Below are 22,242 nucleotides of genomic sequence, written 5' to 3' on the forward strand. Positions count from 1 at the left end.
AACACGAGTCGCATAGGAGACGACAGCGTGAGCGGCCGCCAGCGCACACAGGAGTCGCATAGCAGACGACAGCAAGAGCGGACGCCAGCGCGAACACGAGTCGCATAGGAGACGACAGCGTGAGCGGCCGCCAGCGCACACAGGAGTCGCATAGCAGACGACAGCAAGAGCGGACGCCAGCGCGAACACGAGTCGCATAGGAGACGACAGCGTGAGCGGCCGCCAGCGCACACAGGAGTCGCATAGCAGACGACAGCAAGAGCGGACGCCAGCGCGAACACGAGTCGCATAGGAGACGACAGCGTGAGCGGCCGCCAGCGCACACAGGAGTCGCATAGTAGACGACAGCACGAGCGGACGCCAGCGAGAACACGAGTCGCATAGGAGACGACAGCGTGAGCGGCCGCCAGCGCACACAGGAGTCGCATAGCAGACGACAGCAAGAGCGGACGCCAGCGCGAACACGAGTCGCATAGGAGACGACAGCGTGAGCGGCCGCCAGCGCACACAGGAGTCGCATAGCAGACGACAGCAAGAGCGGACGCCAGCGCGAACACGAGTCGCATAGGAGACGACAGCGTGAGCGGCCGCCAGCGCACACAGGAGTCGCATAGTAGACGACAGCACGAGCGGACGCCAGCGCGAACACGAGTCGCATAGGAGACGACAGCGTGAGCGGCCGCCAGCGCACACAGGAGTCGCATAGCAGACGACAGCAAGAGCGGACGCCAGCGCGAACACGAGTCGCATAGGAGACGACAGCGTGAGCGGCCGCCAGCGCACACAGGAGTCGCATAGCAGACGACAGCAAGAGCGGACGCCAGCGCGAACACGAGTCGCATAGGAGACGACAGCGTGAGCGGCCGCCAGCGCACACAGGAGTCGCATAGCAGACGACAGCAAGAGCGGACGCCAGCGCGAACACGAGTCGCATAGGAGACGACAGCGTGAGCGGCCGCCAGCGCACACAGGAGTCGCATAGCAGACGACAGCAAGAGCGGACGCCAGCGCGAACACGAGTCGCATAGGAGACGACAGCGTGAGCGGCCGCCAGCGCACACAGGAGTCGCATAGCAGACGACAGCAAGAGCGGACGCCAGCGCGAACACGAGTCGCATAGGAGACGACAGCGTGAGCGGCCGCCAGCGCACACAGGAGTCGCATAGCAGACGACAGCAAAAGCGGACGCCAGCGCGAACACGAGTCGCATAGGAGACGACAGCGTGAGCGGCCGCCAGCGCACACAGGAGTCGCATAGCAGACGACAGCAAGAGCGGACGCCAGCGCGAACACGAGTCGCATAGGAGACGACAGCGTGAGCGGCCGCCAGCGCACACAGGAGTCGCATAGCAGACGACAGCAAGAGCGGACGCCAGCGCGAACACGAGTCGCATAGGAGACGACAGCGTGAGCGGCCGCCAGCGCACACAGGAGTCGCATAGTAGACGACAGCACGAGCGGACGCCAGCGCGAACACGAGTCGCATAGGAGACGACAGCGTGAGCGGCCGCCAGCGCACACAGGAGTCGCATAGCAGACGACAGCAAGAGCGGACGCCAGCGCGAACACGAGTCGCATAGGAGACGACAGCGTGAGCGGCCGCCAGCGCACACAGGAGTCGCATAGCAGACGACAGCAAGAGCGGACGCCAGCGCGAACACGAGTCGCATAGGAGACGACAGCGTGAGCGGCCGCCAGCGCACACAGGAGTCGCATAGCAGACGACAGCAAGAGCGGACGCCAGCGCGAACACGAGTCGCATAGGAGACGACAGCGTGAGCGGCCGCCAGCGCACACAGGAGTCGCATAGCAGACGACAGCAAAAGCGGACGCCAGCGCGAACACGAGTCGCATAGGAGACGACAGCGTGAGCGGCCGCCAGCGCACACAGGAGTCGCATAGCAGACGACAGCAAAAGCGGACGCCAGCGCGAACACGAGTCGCATAGGAGACGACAGCGTGAGCGGCCGCCAGCGCACACAGGAGTCGCATAGCAGACGACAGCAAGAGCGGACGCCAGCGCGAACACGAGTCGCATAGGAGACGACAGCGTGAGCGGCCGCCAGCGCACACAGGAGTCGCATAGCAGACGACAGCAAAAGCGGACGCCAGCGCGAACACGAGTCGCATAGGAGACGACAGCGTGAGCGGCCGCCAGCGCACACAGGAGTCGCATAGCAGACGACAGCAAAAGCGGACGCCAGCGCGAACACGAGTCGCATAGGAGACGACAGCGTGAGCGGCCGCCAGCGCACACAGGAGTCGCATAGCAGACGACAGCAAGAGCGGACGCCAGCGCGAACACGAGTCGCATAGGAGACGACAGCGCAAGCGGCCGCCAGGGCGCGCATAGCAGACGTCAGGCGGGGTTTGACCGTCAAAGCGAGAACAGCGACAGGATATCTACACGCATGCGCAAAACTTCACAACGGCGCCGCAGGGCGGCGCCTCAGCTAGCGGCGACACGCGGAGGCGCGTTCACACTCATATTGTTTCCGATAGTACCTGGTTACGCGTTTTTGTTGAGTGCATCCAGGAAGCTTGATCCATGAGCAGCTCCTTCTTTCAAGGCACACGCGTTCCTTGAACGTGCATGTTTCATGTGTAAAACATGCTAAAGTTGAAGCCTGGGCGAGTTGGTATGACATACTTAAAAGGTTAAAACAGCGCGAAAAACGACGGACAGGGTAAAGAAGGACACGGACAGAGCGCTGACTCGCAACTAAATTTTTATTGGACTCAACTGGGCAACATATACGCACAATTGAGAAGAAAAAGAAGAAAATCAGGCTAAAAAACACTCAAAACGAAATCACAAAAAACGAAGTATCACCTCTAAAAAGGCAAACAAAGGCACGCGCTACAACAGAGCTAATCAAGTGGCCAGAAAATGAATCTCCTTTCTTGATAAGGCAACGGAAGGGCTGCTGACGCACATGACTCCCAATCTGTCTATTTTCTAGGGCCTTCAAAATGTCACGTGTCAGGTGGTCCCGGTGATGTTTAACGACCTCGCACTGTTGAAACGGAGGCTGGCATCTGCAGTCACGGCAATCTGTGCCAAGGTGACCGGAAGCAGTTGAAGAGACGTAGTGAGCATGTTCCCTTAGCCTGTCGTTGAGACAGCGACCTCCCTGGCCGACATAACGCCTGCCGCAAGACAGAGGGAGGGGATACACAACTCCCTCAGCGCAGGAGACGTAGCCATTGCGATGCTTCGTAGTGCAGGCCCTCGCCTCCCTGTCAGAGGGATTAACGGCTCGCCACACTCTAGAAAGCTTGTCAGGAGCGGTGAACAAAGCGTCCACATCACATCTGCCCGCAATACGTTTGAGGTTATGGGCCACACTATGCATATACGGAATGACGGCGAATTTTCTTCTTTCTCGTCCTTTTCTACTGCTGAAAGGGATATCGCTCGTCTCAGGCCAAGTTTTCAAAGAAACCAAAACTTGGCCTGAGAGGAGCGATATCCCTTTCAGCAGTAGAAAAGGACGAGAAAAAAGAAAATTCGCCGTCATTCCGTACACACTAAACATTGTAACACCCATAATCGTGTAAAAAGGGTGTAGGTTAGGAAAAACACCCTTTTTACACGCTTTTTGCACGATTTCTGAATATCGGTGGGTGTAAAAAGGGTGTGGTGACATTTTACACCCTTTACACGCCCTCTTTACGCCCTACTTGCAGCGATGGTGTCTGAAATCATGTAAGAAGGGTGTATGGGCGAATTTTACGCCCTTCATCTACACGGTGTGAAAGGGGCGTAATGGTGATGCTGTCAAATACACCCATGATTTTATAGCCGTTCATATTTATTGCTTTGGTGAAACTGTTTTTGATGTACGGCGGTACAAACATCGAGTATAATTAATCGCCACACGGAGTCGCGTATGATTATGAAGTGCTAGAGAATAGTTTTTGGAACTCCTATTGAACTCTTTGTTCGACACGAGCCTAAAATTACGTTTCGCGCGTGCATCAGTTTTATCGGTTCAACCATGATTAAAAAAATCATCTCCGCTCGGAAAAAAATGAACTAAGACGTGTAAATATACAACTTAGGCAGCACACAGTATTGCGCTGTTATGAAATTAAATCGGAAAGATTGTGCCAATATTATTTTGGTCTAGCCAATATCTGTGAAAAATGGGATGGGTCGCGACGACGCTATCCTGACATACCGTACGTGGCGCCGTTTTTGGTTGACTGTCAACAGTGTCCTGCGTGAATCGGCTATGCCGGCGAGGTATCTCTATTTCTTGACTGCCTAAAATGCGACGTTAAAAAACAAAACAAAGCAAGATTAAGCGAAATAGAATCTGCTTGCTTTTAGCCTGAGAAAGACCTTTTAAGCCGAAGAATTGAACAAACTGTGGCGCCCTCATTTCGGATATTACAAACTCACCTGACTGGGTTTAGCACTACTTATAGCACCTTCACTGAGACTTCATTTTGGAGTGTAGCTCTGAAGAAACAATGTCGCAAGACAATCGAAAGTGCCGGATTAATGACACCCCCAGGGACGCGAATCTTATCTCTGCGCAATGACACCAAAATATCTAGCTTCCCGACACTTTTTTTTTCGGTTTTTCTTTGGTTTTCCCACTACTTATAGCACCTTCACTGAGACTTCATTTTGGAGTGTAGCTCTGAAGAAACAATGTCGCAAGACAATCGAAAGTGCCGGATTAATGACACCCCCAGTGACGCGAATCTTATCTCTGCGTAATGACACCAAAATATCTAGCTTCCCGAAACTTTTTTTTTTCGGTTTTTCTTTGGTACACGTGAAATCGCGTCTTCGACGGCGTTCAAAATTGTTTTTCGTATTTATCTTGTGATTTCGCGGTCCGCACCAGAGTATGCGCGTCTACATGAGTGGCAGTTTGAGACGCTCAAGGTTGTACCACGCAAAGCAAGTCTAGACGAGTCCCATTTCGCGACCTCCCCTGGGCTGGGCAGGTGGCAATACAAAGCAGCAGAGGGAGATTAGCGGCTTTGTCCAACCCCCTTTGGCCTCGTCTTCTGATAAGCCTCCACACCTTATTTTGTGTTTCGCGTTTGACTGGTTAAAAAGTCAAAAGGTGAAAATAGGTAACTTTCGTCATTTGAACCTCTAACCAATCAAACGCGATATCGTCACTTCCGCGACATCTGTTTATTTTTAGGAGTAACTAAACATTTGTCGAACATAGCCTCTCTGCTTCCGTTTTAATAGACCATTTTACGGTTTACAAACATGAACTGTCGCTTACGTCCCAAGCAACTCCCGGTCGTACCGTCTTTGCAAGCCTGCCAGTTTTGTCCACTTCACCAGTGCAAGGAAGCATAAACGTCACAAGAAAAGTACAAAGTGGAGATTCCACTAGGGCCTTCGGTTGTACAATTTGAAGGGGTTATGAAACAATATCCGGTTGAAATATTCATGACCTTACACGCACGGACCGCCACTGGTTTAGAAGCGTCTTGGTCGTGGTGGAATTGCGAGGATAAAAGAGAACTATTTCTTTCAGTTTTGCCTTCGCCAAGTTTGATGACGTGCGCGTGAACGTAGCTTTGCCCTTTGGCACGCTTGTAATTGCACGCACTTGCCCGCATAAGAAGAGACATGGCTGCGGCCAGATGACCTGCTTGCAATCGTATATAGAGAATTTTGTAGAACCTGTTGGAACCTTGATTAAAAAATAAAAAGTGAACCAGGCATTTGCAGTTATTTTTTCGTGCACTCTTTAAGGTTATTACGCCCTACTTTATGGGTGCTGGTAATCGCGCCTTTTAGAGGGCCGACTGCGCAGTCATAACGCCCTAATAAAAGGGTGTACAGTAGAATCACACCCTAATCTTTAAGGGTGTTCGGAATAACCCTGTCCTTTAAGGGTGTTAGGGATAACGCCCTTTTTAGGGCGGTTTGCTACACCCAAGTGGGTTTTAGTTATAGGACAAGCCATTTACACCCACAAGGGTGTTACGATGTTTAGTGTGTATATGCATGGCGTGGCCCATAACCTCAAACCTATTGCGGGCAGATGTGATGTGGATGTTTTGTTCACCGCTCCTGACAAGCTTTCTAGATTGTGCCGATCCGTTAATCCCTCTGATAGGGAGGCGAGGGCCTGCACTACGAAGCATCGCAATCGCCTGCTCTGAGGGAGTTGTGTATCCCCTCCCTCTGTCTTGCGGCAGGCGTTATGTCGGCCAGACAGGTCGCTGTCTCAGCGACAGGCTAAGGGAACATGCTCACGACGTCTCTTCAACTGCTTCCGGTCACCTTGGCACCCATTACCGTGACTGCAGATGCCAGCCTCAGTTTCAACAGTGCGGGGTTGTTAAACATCACCGGGACCAGCTGACACGTGACATTTTGGAGGCCCTAGAAAATAGACAGATTGGGCGTCATGTGCGTCAGCAGCCCTTCCGTTGCCTTATCAAGAAAGGAGATTAATTTTCTGGACACTTGATTAGCTCGGTTGTAGCGCGTGCCTTTGCTTGTCTTTTTAGAGGTGATACTTCGTTTTTCGTGCTTTTGTTTTGAGTGTTTTTTAGGCTGATTTTCTTCTTTTTGTTCTCAATTGTGCGTATATATTGCCCCGTTGAGTCCAGTAAAAATTTAGTTGCGAGTCAGCGCTCTGTCCGTGTCCTTCTTTACCCTGTCCGTCGTTTTTTGCGCTGTTTTATCCTTTTAAGTGTAAAACATACCAGAAATATTGTTCCAAATAAGCCTACTGTGATAAACATATCACGTTCGCTCGCGTGTTGCGCCATCAAAATCCGTGCGATGTGTCGCGCCTCGAAGGAACTTGAGAAAATTGTGCTGATTTCTTAGTTTTGCGTGCTGTTTGCAATGGTTGTTGAAAATAAACCTTTTTCTCGTGTACTTTGCCGTTCTCTTTTCTACACTATGTGTACTGCGTGGATGCGTCTCTGATGTGCCGTGCTTAAAATGCATCTATGGCATTCGCAATATAAACAGCAGTGGATAATTCTAATGGGTTGGCAATTACACGCTCTAGGTTCGTGTGCGTGTTCGCACTCGCTTTACGTTCACCGATTTGTTTGATATAGCAGGAACGAGACAAAGGTTACAGGAGAGAGCAACATCCTCCTACGTATATGCTTGTGCCGCAGAGACGCGAAAGAAGGATGATCAACCCAAACTGTGGATTGAGAGGACGAGTAGTTTGTAATTTTGATATCCTAATCCAACAATGCACACTACAAAAGAATATTCCTCAAAACGGCAGATTCATAAATATGAAGTAATCGAAAAAGTAACGGTTACTTTTTAAAGTAACGTTCACTTATTTTGTTCTCAAATAATCGAACAAGCTAAATTAATGCTGTCAAAACGAAAATTGTTATGATCGTAATTGATTCCTTTTTTTAGTAAAGTGTACAAGACTGCCCGTATAATGCACTGCACAAGAAGACGCTAAAGCTTCTGCTTTACGTTTTCCATAGCGATTTCCCGCCTCCCAAAGAGACTCCCAACTATATGCAACACACCAAGATGCTGGAGTACATGAGGAGCTACGCGGACCATTTTGGTATCACAAGTAAAATACGCCTTCGTCACGAAGTCCTCCGGGCGACACAAGCCAAAGACTACGAGTACACCGGTCGCTGGGACGTCGTCGTCAAGGATCTCAACGGCAACGTCGAGCGGCGAGAGACCTTCGACGCAGTGCTGGTGGCCTCGGGGCACCACGGGTTTCCCAACGTGCCCACGTTCAAGGGCATGGAGAAATTCAAGGGCAAGATCGTGCACACCCACAGCCTCAAGGACGCAGAACAGTTCAAGGACAGGAGGGTCGCAGTCGTGGGCGTCGGCACCTCGGGCCTCGACGCTGCCGTCAACGCCTCCCATGTGGCTGCAGAGGTGAGTCTGAAATCCTTACCTCCTACTTCTGCACACATACAGAAGCCAGTACGCAGACCCGAGCGCGCAGATCTATAACTAAAGTTCGGCCTTTTTTGTATTAATTTTCCTTCGGGTTCAGAAGAGTTTTAGGGGCGAAGCTGCTTAGGGTCTAGCCTTGTCCGTCCGGCGTCCGTGCTCACATCGATTGCCATCCCATCTGTTTTCTTAAAAAAAAGAAAAAAAAATGTTTTCGCAGTCCACAGGATTCGAACCTGTGCGGGGAGACCCCAATGGATTTCTACTCCATCGCCTTAACCACTCGGCCACGACTGCGGGGCAATTAGAAGCTCTGAGATGTGGTAGTAACTCAAGAGCTGGGTATGTCATAGATAAAACGTTGCATGTAGCCGTTCAACGTAGCCGCTCAACTCAGGGGAAAAGGCACTGTGATACTCGATAAAGAAATTTACTATGAAAGAATGCAGGTAATTCTTGATGACACAGCGCATTTTGTGACGTTACCGCGGGACCCCACTCTTAAATCTGAAAGATTCCTTGTTGATCACCTCCGCGATCTAAAAAAGAAGAAACGCCTAGACGATGCCACGTACCGTCGTCGTTTTTCTTCTGACGGATCTACACCTAAATTGTATAGTCTCCCCGAAATTCACAAACCCGAGTGCCCGTTGCGTCGTATTGTTTCATTTGTTTTGTCTCCGACGGACAATCTGTCAAAATATCTGGTCGAACTCATCACTCCGGTCACAGGAAAAAATTATTTAAATGTACGGAATTCCCAAGAATTCATGAGACTCTTTCGGGATCACGTCCTAGACGAAGACGACATAATGGTTTCCTTTCATGTTGTGTCCTTGTTTATAAATGTCTTCACCTCTCGGGCTGTTGAGATAGCCGAAACACGCCGACGTAGCCTTCCCTCACGCACATCGTTAGCGGTGAACGACATTGGAATTTTGCTCCGTTTTTGTCTTAAACAGTCGCATTTCACGTTTCGCGGACAAATTTATCACCGAATTGAAGGATGTCCAATGAGTAGTCTAATTCCTGTTACAATGGCAAATCTTGTTATGGAGTATGTGGAGGAGACTGTTCTTGAACAGCATGCGCACCCGATAGGGTTTTACAAACGTTATGTAGACGACACCATTGTAATTTTAAACAAGGACCATGTTGCTGACTTTCATTTAGCTTTAAACAGCGTTGAATCATCAATCCAATTCACACATGAAGTTGAACATAACTGTGCGCTGCCTGTTCTGGATGTTAATGTGTTCCGTAATAGTACCGGTCACTTAGATACAACGGTGTACCGCAAAGCTTGCGATACATGCAACCTCTTAAGCTTTAACTCACATCATTCTGTCGAACATAAAAGGGCTGTCGTAAAAACTATACTACATCGGTCCGTACGCATTTCTTCTAATCCTGAATTGCGCGCTTCTTAGGAGGCTGTTATTGTGGACCTGTTGATGAAGCAGAATTATCCGAAACGTTTTATTGGCAACACGCGCAAGCAGATGGGACAAAGAAGAAGTAAGGATAATGAAAGACATAGGACAGGGCAAGTAACAATACCTTATTTGAAAGGTGTTTCTGAGTCTATTCGCAGGGTCATCGCCCCTTTGAATATCCGCACAGCTTTGAAACCCCATCGCAAACTACGCGACCTAATTTCTAAACCTAAAGATTACACAACCTTAGAGTCCCAGTGCGGAGTTGTGTATAAAGTGAACTGTGTAGACTTTGACGCATTCTACATTGGGGAGACAGGCCGGAGGCGCTGCACCCGCCTAAACGAACACAAAAAGGACGTGGCGAAGGCCACGCATTGGACAAGAGCGAAGACGGAACTCGTAGACCGTTGTTGGAATACGGGTCACAGTTTTGACTCTGAGAAGGCGTCCACTCTGGCGCGTGAACAAAGGTGGGGTCCACGCAGGTTCGTGGAATCATGGTTCATCCGAAGTGACTCATATCGGCTTGCAACTCCAACCGCGGCACCCTCCCCGATTTGTACGCGGACTTACTTAAATATGTGGCTTGCACATGACGTCATTTCCGATGCCCTCCAGAGAAAAGGGTGAGAAGGAGCTCCCCTCTTATCAGGATCCTCATTTGTGCCTCCCGGATTTGCACAGGCGTCGCTAGTCTCCTCCCAGAAGATTAGAGAAAATTAACCTGTCACTCTAAATTCTTACAAAAGCAGCTTCCCTCTCCTCCTTTTTCATGGTGTTCAAAAGTATGCGATGTGACGTCAGTGCAAGGAGCCTATAGGGCTGTTGAAGTTTTTTCGCTCAGTCCTGCTTGAAGGTTTCACTGATGTTTCCCGCATGGGTGACGAAACGTTTGATTAAATTGTTAATCTCGTTAAGTAAAGTCGGAGCAGTTTTTTTTATCAAATCACCTGAGAGTCAGCGCTCTCTTTGTACACCTCGTCGTCTTGTCCTCTATTTTTTTTTGGCGCTGTTTTTCTTTTTCTTCAAACATTAACGTCGAGCTGCGACGGCGTTGTGTTTGCGGCTGAGATGGCGAAACCCCATCGGAGACCGCGGCGATCTCGGCGGCTTTACGGAATTCTTCGACGTGGCCTACAGCGGCACCTTTCCTGAGATCCTGAGACACCTGTCGAAGGTTCGTCACGAGGACCACAGTGCGTCCATCCTTCAGCTCTGGTGCACCCCTTGCGACGCCTACTCCTCTTCCGAGAAGCAGTTGGACGTTGCCTTCCAGAAGAACTTCCCCACAGGCGACTGCATCGCTAACGACGGGAACAAGAACACTCGACAGCGGCGGGGGGTTTACGTGGTCCGCAATGACTCAGACGGCTGCTGGCGTCATTTTGGGGAGGTAGGACGGACTTTCGCAGCGTCAACCTGTTTGCTCAAACGTCGATCACGGCGCCGTATCTAACACAGGAAGTCCATGCCAAAGACGACGTCTCTCGCACAGTCCTGAAGGACGACGAACTTGACTAGGCAGGCTTCCCCGTGAATTTCGACGCGAGCAGTGCACGTCCCAACAGGCATGATGAGGTGTCCTCCTGTGGTGCGTATTTGCGGGCCTTTCCAGGGCATCATGACTTTTCGAAGGCGGCGAGAGAGCTTCCGGCTCAAAACAGAGTAATCTGCTCCGGTGCTCACAAGTGTCGACTCGTCGTGGTCGTCGATGACAACGTTGAGGTTGTGGGGCACCGTTGCAGAATCGTCGTTCGGATGCTTGTCGTCGCCAGAGTGGGTGCCCTCCGACGCTCTTGGAGGATGTTTCCTACAGTCGTCTTCGGCAACTTCACCTCCAGGGGTCACCGCACTTAGTTTCCCCGACGATGGTAGGAGAGAGAGGGTCCCTAGGCGAGACCTTCAAAGTGGCGACGTCGGACGTCGTGGTGACGGCGAACGGGATCCCCAGGGGGAAGTGGGCGCTGGTGACGGCGGTCGATGCAGGTACTCCTCGATGTCCCGCGGTCGCTCTCCTCTCCTCCTGCAGGGGGCGTTCGGTACAAACCCAGGAAGCCCAAGCTGCCGGTAAGCCCGAACCACATGGGGCATATTTGCGATGTATTTGCGGGCGCCTTAGCGGGCGTCGGGACGAGCGCTTCAGAGGTCGGCGTAAATACGCGCGTATTTGGCGATCCGACCGAGACAGATCTCGGCGCATCGGCGTATTTCAGTGTGGCGTATCCGGAAGCGTGGGACGCGGTGCCGGCCAATCAGCTCCCGATTTGAGTGCCGGAAGTCGCTTGAGATTCGGCTTGTCTAATTGTGCGGCCGGCTGGCTGGCTTCACTCGGCAGCCGAAATGGGAGCTCGCTTGTCGTGTTGGCCGGTTTATCGGCGAACTCTACGAAATCCCTATATCTCTTTGGAACGAGCGATGAACGACTGAGACAGAAGACAATACAATTGATGCTGCGTGCGATGTGAAAAGAATTCCGAAAGGAAGGGTTTTGAGCAGAGATTTCGGCCGTCCGCCAGCCGGAAGTGCTTCGCAACTTGGTGGTTGCAACCAACATTTACGAAACAGGTGTAAGCAAATTTGGCGTTGGTTGCATATTAACATTCAGTTATTTCTGTTTCCTCCCGGAACGCAATAAAATAGCAGCCTATCTACATTTTGCCTTCTTTCATGAACGGCGCGAGTCAGGCTACACTGCACCGAACGCCGAGGAGACGTTGACGAAAAGCGTCGTGTTTGGTTTGGCGACCTTCCCCTCTTCCCTTCTGTGAAAGAAACGCTTGCCAAATACAGTGATTACGCCAACTAAAACTCGCGAAAATTTGTTGAGAATACGCCCTATGTGGGTCGGCCTGTAGGGGCATCGCCAATACACGCATTCGGCTTCCCTGCAGTGTAGCACATCGGGCGTCGGTCAGCCGTGCGCCACACGTCCGATTTTCTTGGCGCCGGGGGTCCGGTTCGGACGTACGGTGCTTGTTCCTCAATGCGTCTAGCGTAATACGGCGGGCTCCCGTCGAAGGGCGCCGGGTGCTGGTACTGGCGCGTTTCTGGCGGCGGTGGTCGGGCCGTGGCAGCATAGCTCAGGGTCGGTTGCTCGGGCGGTGCAGGGTTGACAGGAGCCCGTGATTTGACGACTTTCTGAAACTCTTCTCGCACAAGTTCGGCGATTGACATCAATGGTGGTGGATTGCCAAAAAGCAGCAGCTTCGTGAGGTCTTCGCGAACAACGTCTTGGACAATCTCGCGAAGCTCGGCGGCGCTGGTGCGAGCACAGAGCGGACCGATGCCAGAGTTGAAACGTAGTTCAGCCGATGATAGTGGCGAGCTCGGGTAACACTTCTAGACAGCTTTAAAGCCTGCGCGTTACGTCACAAGACGTCACGTCCGGGAGTTTCGCATGGGCGCTGATTGGATGCGAGTGCCGCGTCAGCGTTCGCGAGCAGGGTTGCCAGGTAGTTTCTAGCTCAAACCGCCAAAAGCCAGACGGTGTAGCCCAAAAGTCGCCAAATGCAAGAGATTTATGCAGCCCAAAAGTAGCCATATTCTGTAGGGCCCAAAAAATCCTCCACTCCAATTTGCGAGCTCAATTCGAAAGCACTGCGTCTGCACATCTAGGGATTAGGAGCAGCTTGCAAGATCTACGACATCTTGAAATGTATTGAACGTTTTATTTCAAACACACCGATTACAACGATTTTCCGCACGCGTTTTTGCAGTCACGTAGTCATGAAGCACTCGCTCGTGCCCGGCTTACTCGCCTCATATATAATATCCGTGTTAAAACGGGCAAAAACTTCTTCAGTAGGGTTGATTGATGTCCTTACAGAACTCGTTATTCCTAAGGAAAGCAAACTTTACATCGAGGACGTTTTGAACGCTTTGAAGAGTTGGAAGGGACACGTTCTACCATGGGCCTGACTTCGTGAAAGACACTTGTGACTCTCTCCACGGTGGCATTCGACATCGGCAGTGTCGGGAGCGCGATGAAAAGCTTGGAGAGCAACGAAAACAGGGCCGCTCCTGCGCATTGATCTTGGCCTTGTTCGGAAAATTCATTGTCCCAAATCTGCTGTCCTTTGTTATGGCTCATTGTGTTTTAAGAAACTCCCATGCTTCGCGGTAAAGCCTCCTTTGTGATATCGTACAGCACGCGTTATCGGGCGACATCAAATTCTGCAAGAGGTCTTGAGTTGTCTTTAGCCTCATTTTTCCTCGGATGAGGTACTTCCTGTAGGAGGATGGTGGGAAACTTGAGGAAGTAAGACTGTAAGAGACGCCAGTAGGAAGCAGAAAGAACTTGAGAGCATAAAATAAGCCACAATTAATACAAAAGCGATGTTGTCGGTGCTGAATCTAGGTGAAGGTAGCTCACTTGAGCTAATACGTTCTGGCATCACGCCCACGAATCTTCACGCAAAAAATTTCTGAAAGCGGGAATCCAGAGTTTCTGAAAGCGGGAATACAGAATTTCTGAAAGCGGGAATCCAGAAAGGCTTTGTGTCCATGCCGAAGTGTCTTTTGTACATCTACTCTAAACCAAGCACAAAAAAAAAAATAAATTGCCGCGTTAGGATTTGAAATAGCCCAAAAATGCCACATAGCCAACCGCCAAATTTCGACGCCAAATGCATGACGAAGTAGCCCAATTCGGCTATTAATAGCCCAACCTGGCAACCCTGTTCGCGAGGGACTCTGATAGGAAACGAGCCCCACGGCGAACGCTGACGGGCCACTCGTACCCAATCAGCGCCCGTGCCGGACCCCCGGACGAGACGTCATGGGACGTAACGCACAGGTTTTGCTGTCTAGGAGGTGTTGAGTCGGGCCGCTAGCTCCCGCTTGTTGTTTGTTGCTTCGGTAGCAAACCTGTCGACTGTCGTTGGAGGGTTCCGGATGAGGCCGCCGAAGATGTCGCTCTTGACTTATCTTATGAGAAAGCGCAACTTTTTATCCTCGGTGGCTTGACGGTCGGCGAGTACACTTAGGCGTATCACATCTTGAACGAGGCTGTTCACGCTTTCGTTGGGGGCCTAAATCCGTGTCTGAAGCAGGTACTACGCCTGATGCCGTCGGTGTTGGCTCGTAAAGTTCCGCTTCAACTCGGCCACGCAGATGTCCCACAACATTGGCGAAGCCTCGTGGTTCTCGAGCCTCGAAGTACCCTTCGGCGAAAAGTAGAGGTTCTGGAGGTACTGCTCAGCAGTCCATCCGTTGTGGCGTACCACGCGCTCGTTGTCTTGAATCCAGTCCTCGACGTCCTCATGGATCTCGCCGTGAAAGGGTGTGGGCGTACGAGGAGCGACGGGCGATGGGAGCGGCTGCACGGGTCTACGACAATTGGTTGTTCATTGTCAGCTTCGTCGGCTGGAGGGTCACCGGCATTACACAAAGTTACGGGGGCAAACCTTGAACACGGCGGCTTCGTTGGTTCTCGGTCGTTTCCATGGAAATTCTTCTTTAGCCGGGGACTGGGCTAGCGGATTGGAGGGATACGCTTCAAGGATTGCGTTACCCAGCACCTCCACCAGAAACATCACGAATGACAGAAGATGAGGCAGAACAAAACGGATTGAAATAAAAATTTAATGACGGTCAAACTTGTGCAAGAAACGAAAAAGAAGAACATACGTCGAGAAGGCAGCAGCGAGCGTTGACGGCGGAAGCGACAAGCGTCGGTAGGTCGGCGTAATAGCTGGCTATAGCGAGGGAGAATCAGTGAATAAATCGTCAACACTGCGCTCGGCTCCTATTCTAGTACACTCGCCATCTCAAATATTCTACCTAGAATGTTTGGAAAAGAGCAAGGGCTCGACTGACTAGGCAAGGTCATTCTGGCCACGTTATCGTTTACGCTCGGGTAAAAGTGTACGTGAATCTTCTAGATGAACGTAGAAGCGTATCTTCTCGATTATGCACGCGGCAGTATTTACAAATTCTCCAGGTATCTAAATAAACCGGCACACTGTTCCCAAACAAGCCCGCGATTGCCCCCACCAGGTGTGGGCACTGCGCGAGCGCAGAAACGAGATTCGCGTGAGGTGAAGCTTCTGCTCAGGTGCCGTGGCGACGACAGCGCCACCGCAGAGGCATGACGTCAGAGGCCCGTGTTGCTCTATAAAATAAAAACGAAATAAGGGTGCAGTTTCAGAGCAAAGACGCAATCTAGAGGGCACCACATTGCCGGATTGTGTCCAGAATAAACTAAAAATAATGATGTAGTTAAAAAAATTAACGACGTTTACTCCTCCCTGTAATGCCAAATTAGTGCCCAGCTCTTGAGGAGGAGTGGAGGGTACGGAGAGGAACGTATGCACCTTCTCTTCCCCTCCTCCTCCCTCCTCCTCTCCTATTCCTCCCTTCTCTCCCCTCCTCCATCTTCCTCCTTTCATTCTCCTTCCCTTCTCCCCTCCCTCATGCTTCCCCTCTCTGCCTCCGCCCTCGTGACGTCGCTCGTGACCCTCGTGACGTCAGCCGTGAAGGCCTCGTGAAGTGAAGGTCACGTGAATGTCGCAACTTTCGTCGTGACCTTCACAAATGACCATGACGTCACGCGAAACGTCACGTGTGACGTCAATATTGGATACGTCCCATGAGGCAACGGGCGGGTCACGAGTGACCCGCGCGTTGCGTCATGGGACGTTTCCCATAATGAACGCGCGAGACCCTCGTGCCGTCACTCACGACGTCACGTGTGATGTCAGTTTGGGTGATGTTTCGCATAATGCAACGCGCGGGACCCTCGTGACGTCACGCGTGACGTCACGTGTGACGCTAATATGGGATATGTGCCATAATGCAACGCGCGGGTCACGAGTGAGACCCACGCGTTGCATCATTGGACGTTTCCCCTAATGCAACGCGCGGAAATGCCGACGACGACAGCGACGGCGACGCCGCTCAAGTCGAAAACGGGCTCCTAAACGCTGCGCTCTAAAAAAAGCGTGATTCAAGTTTTTTCTAATTAGTGTCAGCTCCAATTCTGCGTTTCTTATTTTAAAGCATGAAATGCTTTCTAACGCTACTCGAATCCCAAAAGTTTGTTCTTCCGTCCGTCCGACGGCTCGTGCGTTTCCCGCTAATTTTAGCGGGAAACTTAATTGGTGTATAGGCCACTTGATGTCATTTGTCATTGTCCGCAATAAGCGCTAAAATCTCTTGAATCGTCGATGTTTTCTTTCGCGTTTATTTCAGGGATGTCCTAACGTTCTGTGCATGTTTTCGCTATTGTGCAAATTGTATGAATATGCTACTTATCTTTTATAGCGTCAGCTCTTTTTTTTTTGCGAAGTTTCTCAAGCATATAGTACACATGTCGTGTTTTATTTTTGTATAATTTCTTAGGCGCCTGCATCGCGACAGCTGGTATAGGTGCCTCGGGGCTCGTCAAGCTGTTTTTACAGCTTTTTTCCCGTGTCACCTTTTCAACATTGTATTTTGTTGGAAAAAATAAAGCTACCATTATTATTATTATTATTATTATATTATTATTTGATGTGACGTAACCTAACGTCACGTGACGGTGGGGGACAGGCTGATCCCCCTACCGTAGTCGTGGCGTAGAAGGACGGATCGTCCGCTGCGGCTACGAACGTCGGGCACCCACCCGCTAAATGGAAACAAAGGTCCCCCGACCCCGACGCTCGGTTTCGCATTCAGGGTACGACGTTCGGGAGAGGTTCCACAAACGCGCAAAGCCTGTCTGCGAACACCTAACCGGGAATCCTCGTCCTTTGCGGGGGAAAAGCCACTTGGGTGGCATTGTTGCACTACTGGATTCAGCGAGAAAATTGACGTCACGTGCCCTGGGCACCCAGTTTTCCCGCTCAATGTTGTGGGGAAAGTGATCAAAATATAGGTTCTTCTTAATTCCCCGAAAAGGCGGTTTGATGTCCTCTAAACAAGATCCAAAGTGTTAATAATCAATGCTTCACCAAGACAGTATCAGGCGTAGAAGAAATTGTGAGCAGCTGCAGAAGCTTTGTTCGACGTTTAGAGCAGAGTCTGCTCGAAACGTTGAATGAAGCCTCGCCTTCGGCTGTTCACAATTTTTTCTACGATATTATAATCAAGTTTAATCTGTCGCGCCTTGAATTTTTCGTTTACCGCATTATAGAACTATGGAGATGAAGGTCGCTTCCTATTTTACCTCTGATTTCTATGTAGTCTGGCTTTCGGCCAATACTCGGGGTTTATCGCAAATGGGATGTTTATTTTAAGATATACAGATCTATTGCGGCTAAGTGGCGACGACAATAACTATGTGGCTCGTGACAAGAGCCACGTTAGCAGCGCGCGCCGCGTGGGCACTCAGCACTCGAGGCCGGCCAGCCCGAGAGAGAACATCGATACCAGCCGGCTCCTTTGATCAACAGCAAAGTTCTCGGATCAGCTACTACTCCGTCCAGACGTGTAAATAAACGAAGGGGACAATTTGGCCACTTCAAGTGGTGACCCGAAGACGGACACCGAAGCTGGACTTCATTGCTGAGTCATCAGCCAACGCACCGGCTGACCGTTAGCCATCTACCACATTCGAACGTCCACTTCCTGTCCACGACCTGCCCTGTCCTGTTCAAAACATGGAGCGAAGCCCTCCCGAAGATGAGACGGCAGTATCTACACTCCAGGTCCGGCTTCCATAATTTTGGGCAAAGAATTTTAGGGCATGGTTCGCTCAGGTCGAAGCTCAATTTCACCTGAAGAGGATAAACGCGCAACTGTCCAGATACTACTACATAGTATCCGCCTTGCCACCGGAGATAGCTGACGAGCTCGACGACGTGCTAGCGGCAACACCACCGGCAGATGCCTGCGATCATCTGAAGGCCACCATTTTGCGGAGAAACACCGAGTCCACAAGCAGCCGCCTGCAACACCTTCTAACTACAGAGGAGCTCGGAGACCAGCGCCCGTCACAAGTGCTGCACCGAATGCGCCAACTGCTGGGCGAACAGGTCCCCCACGGGGATAACCCCATCTTGCGCGAACTCTTCTTGCAACGCTTACCCCCGGGGCATCCGGAGGCATGGTTCTTGCCTCAGCAACCGACATGCCCTTGGACCGTCTGGCGGAGATGGCTGATCGTGTAGCTGAGTACGCGGCACCGAGCATCTCCACGGTGGTAGAGCCCTCTCCCGCGTGCACTGCTTTGCAGGATCTGCAGCTAAACATTGACCAACTCACGGCGTCCGTTGCCGCCCTGCAACCACCTTCCGCTGATACATGCCGTCCTGCGGGCCGCAATCCTCTCAACCATCGGAATTCATCTCGGTGACGAACGCCATCGCCGCCGCGAGGTCAAGGTACCGGCTGGTACAGCCGGAAATACAGACACCGCTCAGTCAAATGACACCGTCCCTGTACCTGGCAGGATAACACCTCGGCCGGTCACTAGAGGCGGTAGGTGACGCCGGCCGACCAGCAAGCCGTCTTTTCTTCGTTGCTGATCGGTTCACAGGTAATCGACTTCTTGTCGACTCCGGCGCAGAGTTGTCCGTCATCCCACCCACAAAAGCAGATAGAAAAATCCTGAACTGTGGCGTACGCTTATTCGGCGCAAATGGAACTCCCGTAACAACTTATGGTTTGCGATCCGTGACCCTCGACTTACGACTGCGCCGCACCTTCAGGTGGATCTTTGTCATCGCTGAAGTTAAGTGTCCCATCTTAGGATCGGACTTCTTGTCTTACTTCAACCTGAACGTGAGCACACGCCACCGTCGCCTTTTCGACGGCACGACGCATCTTACTGTGGATGGGACATTTACAACGACCTCATCCATTGGGATGCGTCACATCCCACCATCAACAGGATATGCAGCGAGTTTCCCGAAGTCACACGACCCTGAAATATGGCCCAACCGGTAAACCACGGAGTGACTCATACCATCGTTACCTCTGGTCCGGCTCTCTACGCACGACCTCGCCGCCTCTCCGGTGAACGGCTCAAAACTGCTCGCCGGGAATTCGAGCACATGCTCGACCTTGGCATTATCCGCCCTTCAAACAGCTGCTGGGCATCGCCTCTGCACATGGTGCCCCAAAAGGAGCCAGGGGACTGGAAGCCGTGCGGGGACTACCGTGCCCTGAATGCAAGCACGTTGCCGGACCGCTACCTTCACCACTTCGCGGAACTCGCCGGAACATCGATTTACAGTAAAGTTGATTTAGTCAAAGCTTATCATCATATACCGATCGAGGCATCCGACATCCGACATCGACTTGTTTTGTTTAAAAAAAAAAAAAAAAACCTTGAAAGCTACACTTATGCGGTTTGTTATCAGTCGGTTTATTGAGTAACGTTTGTCAATAAACTTTTTTATTCGTAAAAATCAGACTTGTGCCAATATCAAATGCACTACTGAAGATACTGCAGTTCAAATATTTTTGTATCTTGCAAATACTTTGGATGGGGAGTATTTGATACAGTATTGTAATGACATCTCTGAGTCTCTTGTACTCATTATCTCAAATACATTTTTGAGATTCCGCCATTTTCCGAGTTTTTCGGTATGAAGAGGCGTGGGCGTGGTACGAGCCAACTTGCACATTCTTTCGAGCAACCCAATCCTGTTGCTAATAAATTGTTGATACGCAAAGAAGACAGGAAACTAACTACGAGCAGGGTGACCTCTAAAAATGCCAACAAAGCGTTCCCCAACGTTCAGTGCCTTTCTGAACGCAGCCTACTTGAAGGAGGTGCGCCGAGTGTCGTGTCTATCATGTGGGGTTTCTTTGTTTTCCCTTCATCATTTCCGTTCTGTATCCCAAGTTCGTTTATAGTAAACTCCCCATATAGGAAAAAATGGATTGTAGTTACACGATCCGTCTAAGGTCCGCAAACAAAACGTGATATTCAGCGATGTCACTATTCGCAAGTTTCACCGATGGTGGAACCGCGGTGTGAGAATCGCGCTCCCTAGCTCCTGGATGATCGGCTTCACAAGGAAGGTGATTGGCTACACCTTCCTGGCGGGAAAATATAATGTGAGGATCTAATACCTCGTGTACACCAAAACTACAATTAATTAGGCCTCGCAGACCCCACCTCTTAGTGCTGTTCTACGACGATCATCCAGATGACAGCCATTTTGAAAGGCGCCAGCGCGCCCCTTATAGGTCGTTAAAAGGATGATGAACCCAAACTAGGATTTCCCAAAACAAGCTTGCATAAGTGTTCAGCAGGGCGCCATAAACCACAAAACATCACTCATATAGACATTTCTCGAGCAGATGGCCGTATTTCTGGAAAACAAAGGAGCGAATGAGCGAGAATGCTTACGTCATCTTATCGCAGAAGAGTTGAGAAGGAGGAGGAATGGCCTCGCTCCCTTTCCTCTCCGCGCCCTCGCGGAGTCAAAGCGAAAAGAGGAGGAAATGACAATCGCGAGGTCAGGCGTCTTATCGGCCTTGTGCCCGAGCGCACTCTTCCATTCCAAAAAAAAATACGACGATCCGTTGGAGACACCGCTTTATGACTGACGTTTTAGAATTTGTAGCGTCCCGCCTATCGACTCTGCCTTGTTTCCTGAAATCCGATAAAGTTGCGAATAGCTAAAGCGACCTCTTATTTTTTTTTGTTTGTCCCAGAAATGTTTTGTAACATATATCAGTGATATTCTGCTCCTTATGGCTGGACTTCGTAAAATTACCCTACGATATTCTTTTTTTTCCGTTATGTCTTTGCGTGCTAATAAAGCATTCGTGTAAACAAAATTTGCGCAACTGTATAAATGTGTCACTGACGTCGATACAAATTACGCAATGCGGAAGTATCTTAAAAGTAATCGAATTACATTTCTAATTATTTGTACTCTACTCAAGGTGCTTTACAGTGAAAGGAACTGGAGTAGTATTTTAAATACTTTAAAAAGCAGATATTTAGTAGCTTAATTTAAATACTTTTATCGAGTATTTGCCCAACGCTGGAAAATATTCAGATAATCGCAATTAGAAACCTGCTACGCGTCCTCCAAGACCTCTAATCCAATAATTTTTAGACATACTTTGAGCGCGTGGGAAGCGTAGTAGTGCGCTAAATGTACCAGTCGTAGATGAACACAGAGCAGGTTGGCACAGATGACTTGGAACAGGAAATAATAAAACGCGTAGGGTGTGTTCGTCTTAATGTATTTTATTCTTTCGTTGTTCCAAGTACCAGTCGCGAAACAGGCACAAGGCTGTGGCTACGATAAGAGACGGAAAAACCGCGCGGTCTCCTTATCGCACGATAGCCATGCTCCTGCTGCACCAGTGGTAGCTTCAATGTACTAATGCGCTTTTCAAGCGCTCGAATGTTTTTTGAAACTTGCTGATTTAGGGATTTAGTGGTTTTGATGATGCTCAGCAAGATTATAATTGAAACCATACGTCTATTTCTTAATAAAATTGTTAATAAACAAACCTTACTTAATTATCCGACTGATCAGTACGATCAGCCCCCTGTACTATGTTCCCCTCGCAGTATAACTCACCCGCACAAACTGCATTAATGTAGATTTCACGCATTTTTAAACAAATCTGTACAGGTCGAAAAGTAAAAAAAGCAAAAAACTAGCGCATGCCAAGGAACATGCGCAATGTAAGAATGGCGATCTGATTAACCGATTTCATTGTGCACCTCGTTCTGGATGCCTCTTGAAATACCTGTAAAACACTTGGAGACATTTCCGGTTTTGAAGTGTTACATATTTTATAGCCACAAGTACGGCCACAGAGGAGTCCGATTTTTGCTAAACACTGTAACTCACAAGCGTCTAATGTTCTAATTACGCTAAATGTTGGAGACGTTAGCCTAAAAGCGAAATAAACGCTACACTGTGATTGTGGCCCCATATTTGCAAAAGTAAGCTTGTGAAAATATTCGAGCGTTGAATTTCAAATGAATGTGACTTGTAGAATACTAAG

General features: G+C 50.2%; 1 protein-coding gene across 1 annotated transcript in view; it reads left to right on the top strand.

The window, feature by feature from the left end:
- Positions 1-22,242, top strand: part of LOC120841584 (flavin-containing monooxygenase 5-like) — a 107,867-nt gene that overhangs the window by 68,077 nt on the left and 17,548 nt on the right. Inside the window, exon 2 of the mRNA XM_040212504.1 lies at positions 7,462-7,879. Within this exon, the coding sequence (XP_040068438.1) occupies positions 7,462-7,879 (418 nt within the window). The remainder of the gene's footprint in view (positions 1-7,461; positions 7,880-22,242) is intronic.

The sequence above is a fragment of the Ixodes scapularis genome, unplaced genomic scaffold, assembly GCF_016920785.2.
Source record: "Ixodes scapularis isolate PalLabHiFi unplaced genomic scaffold, ASM1692078v2 PGA_scaffold7__128_contigs__length_106722199, whole genome shotgun sequence".
Classification (NCBI taxonomy): domain Eukaryota; kingdom Metazoa; phylum Arthropoda; class Arachnida; order Ixodida; family Ixodidae; genus Ixodes; species Ixodes scapularis.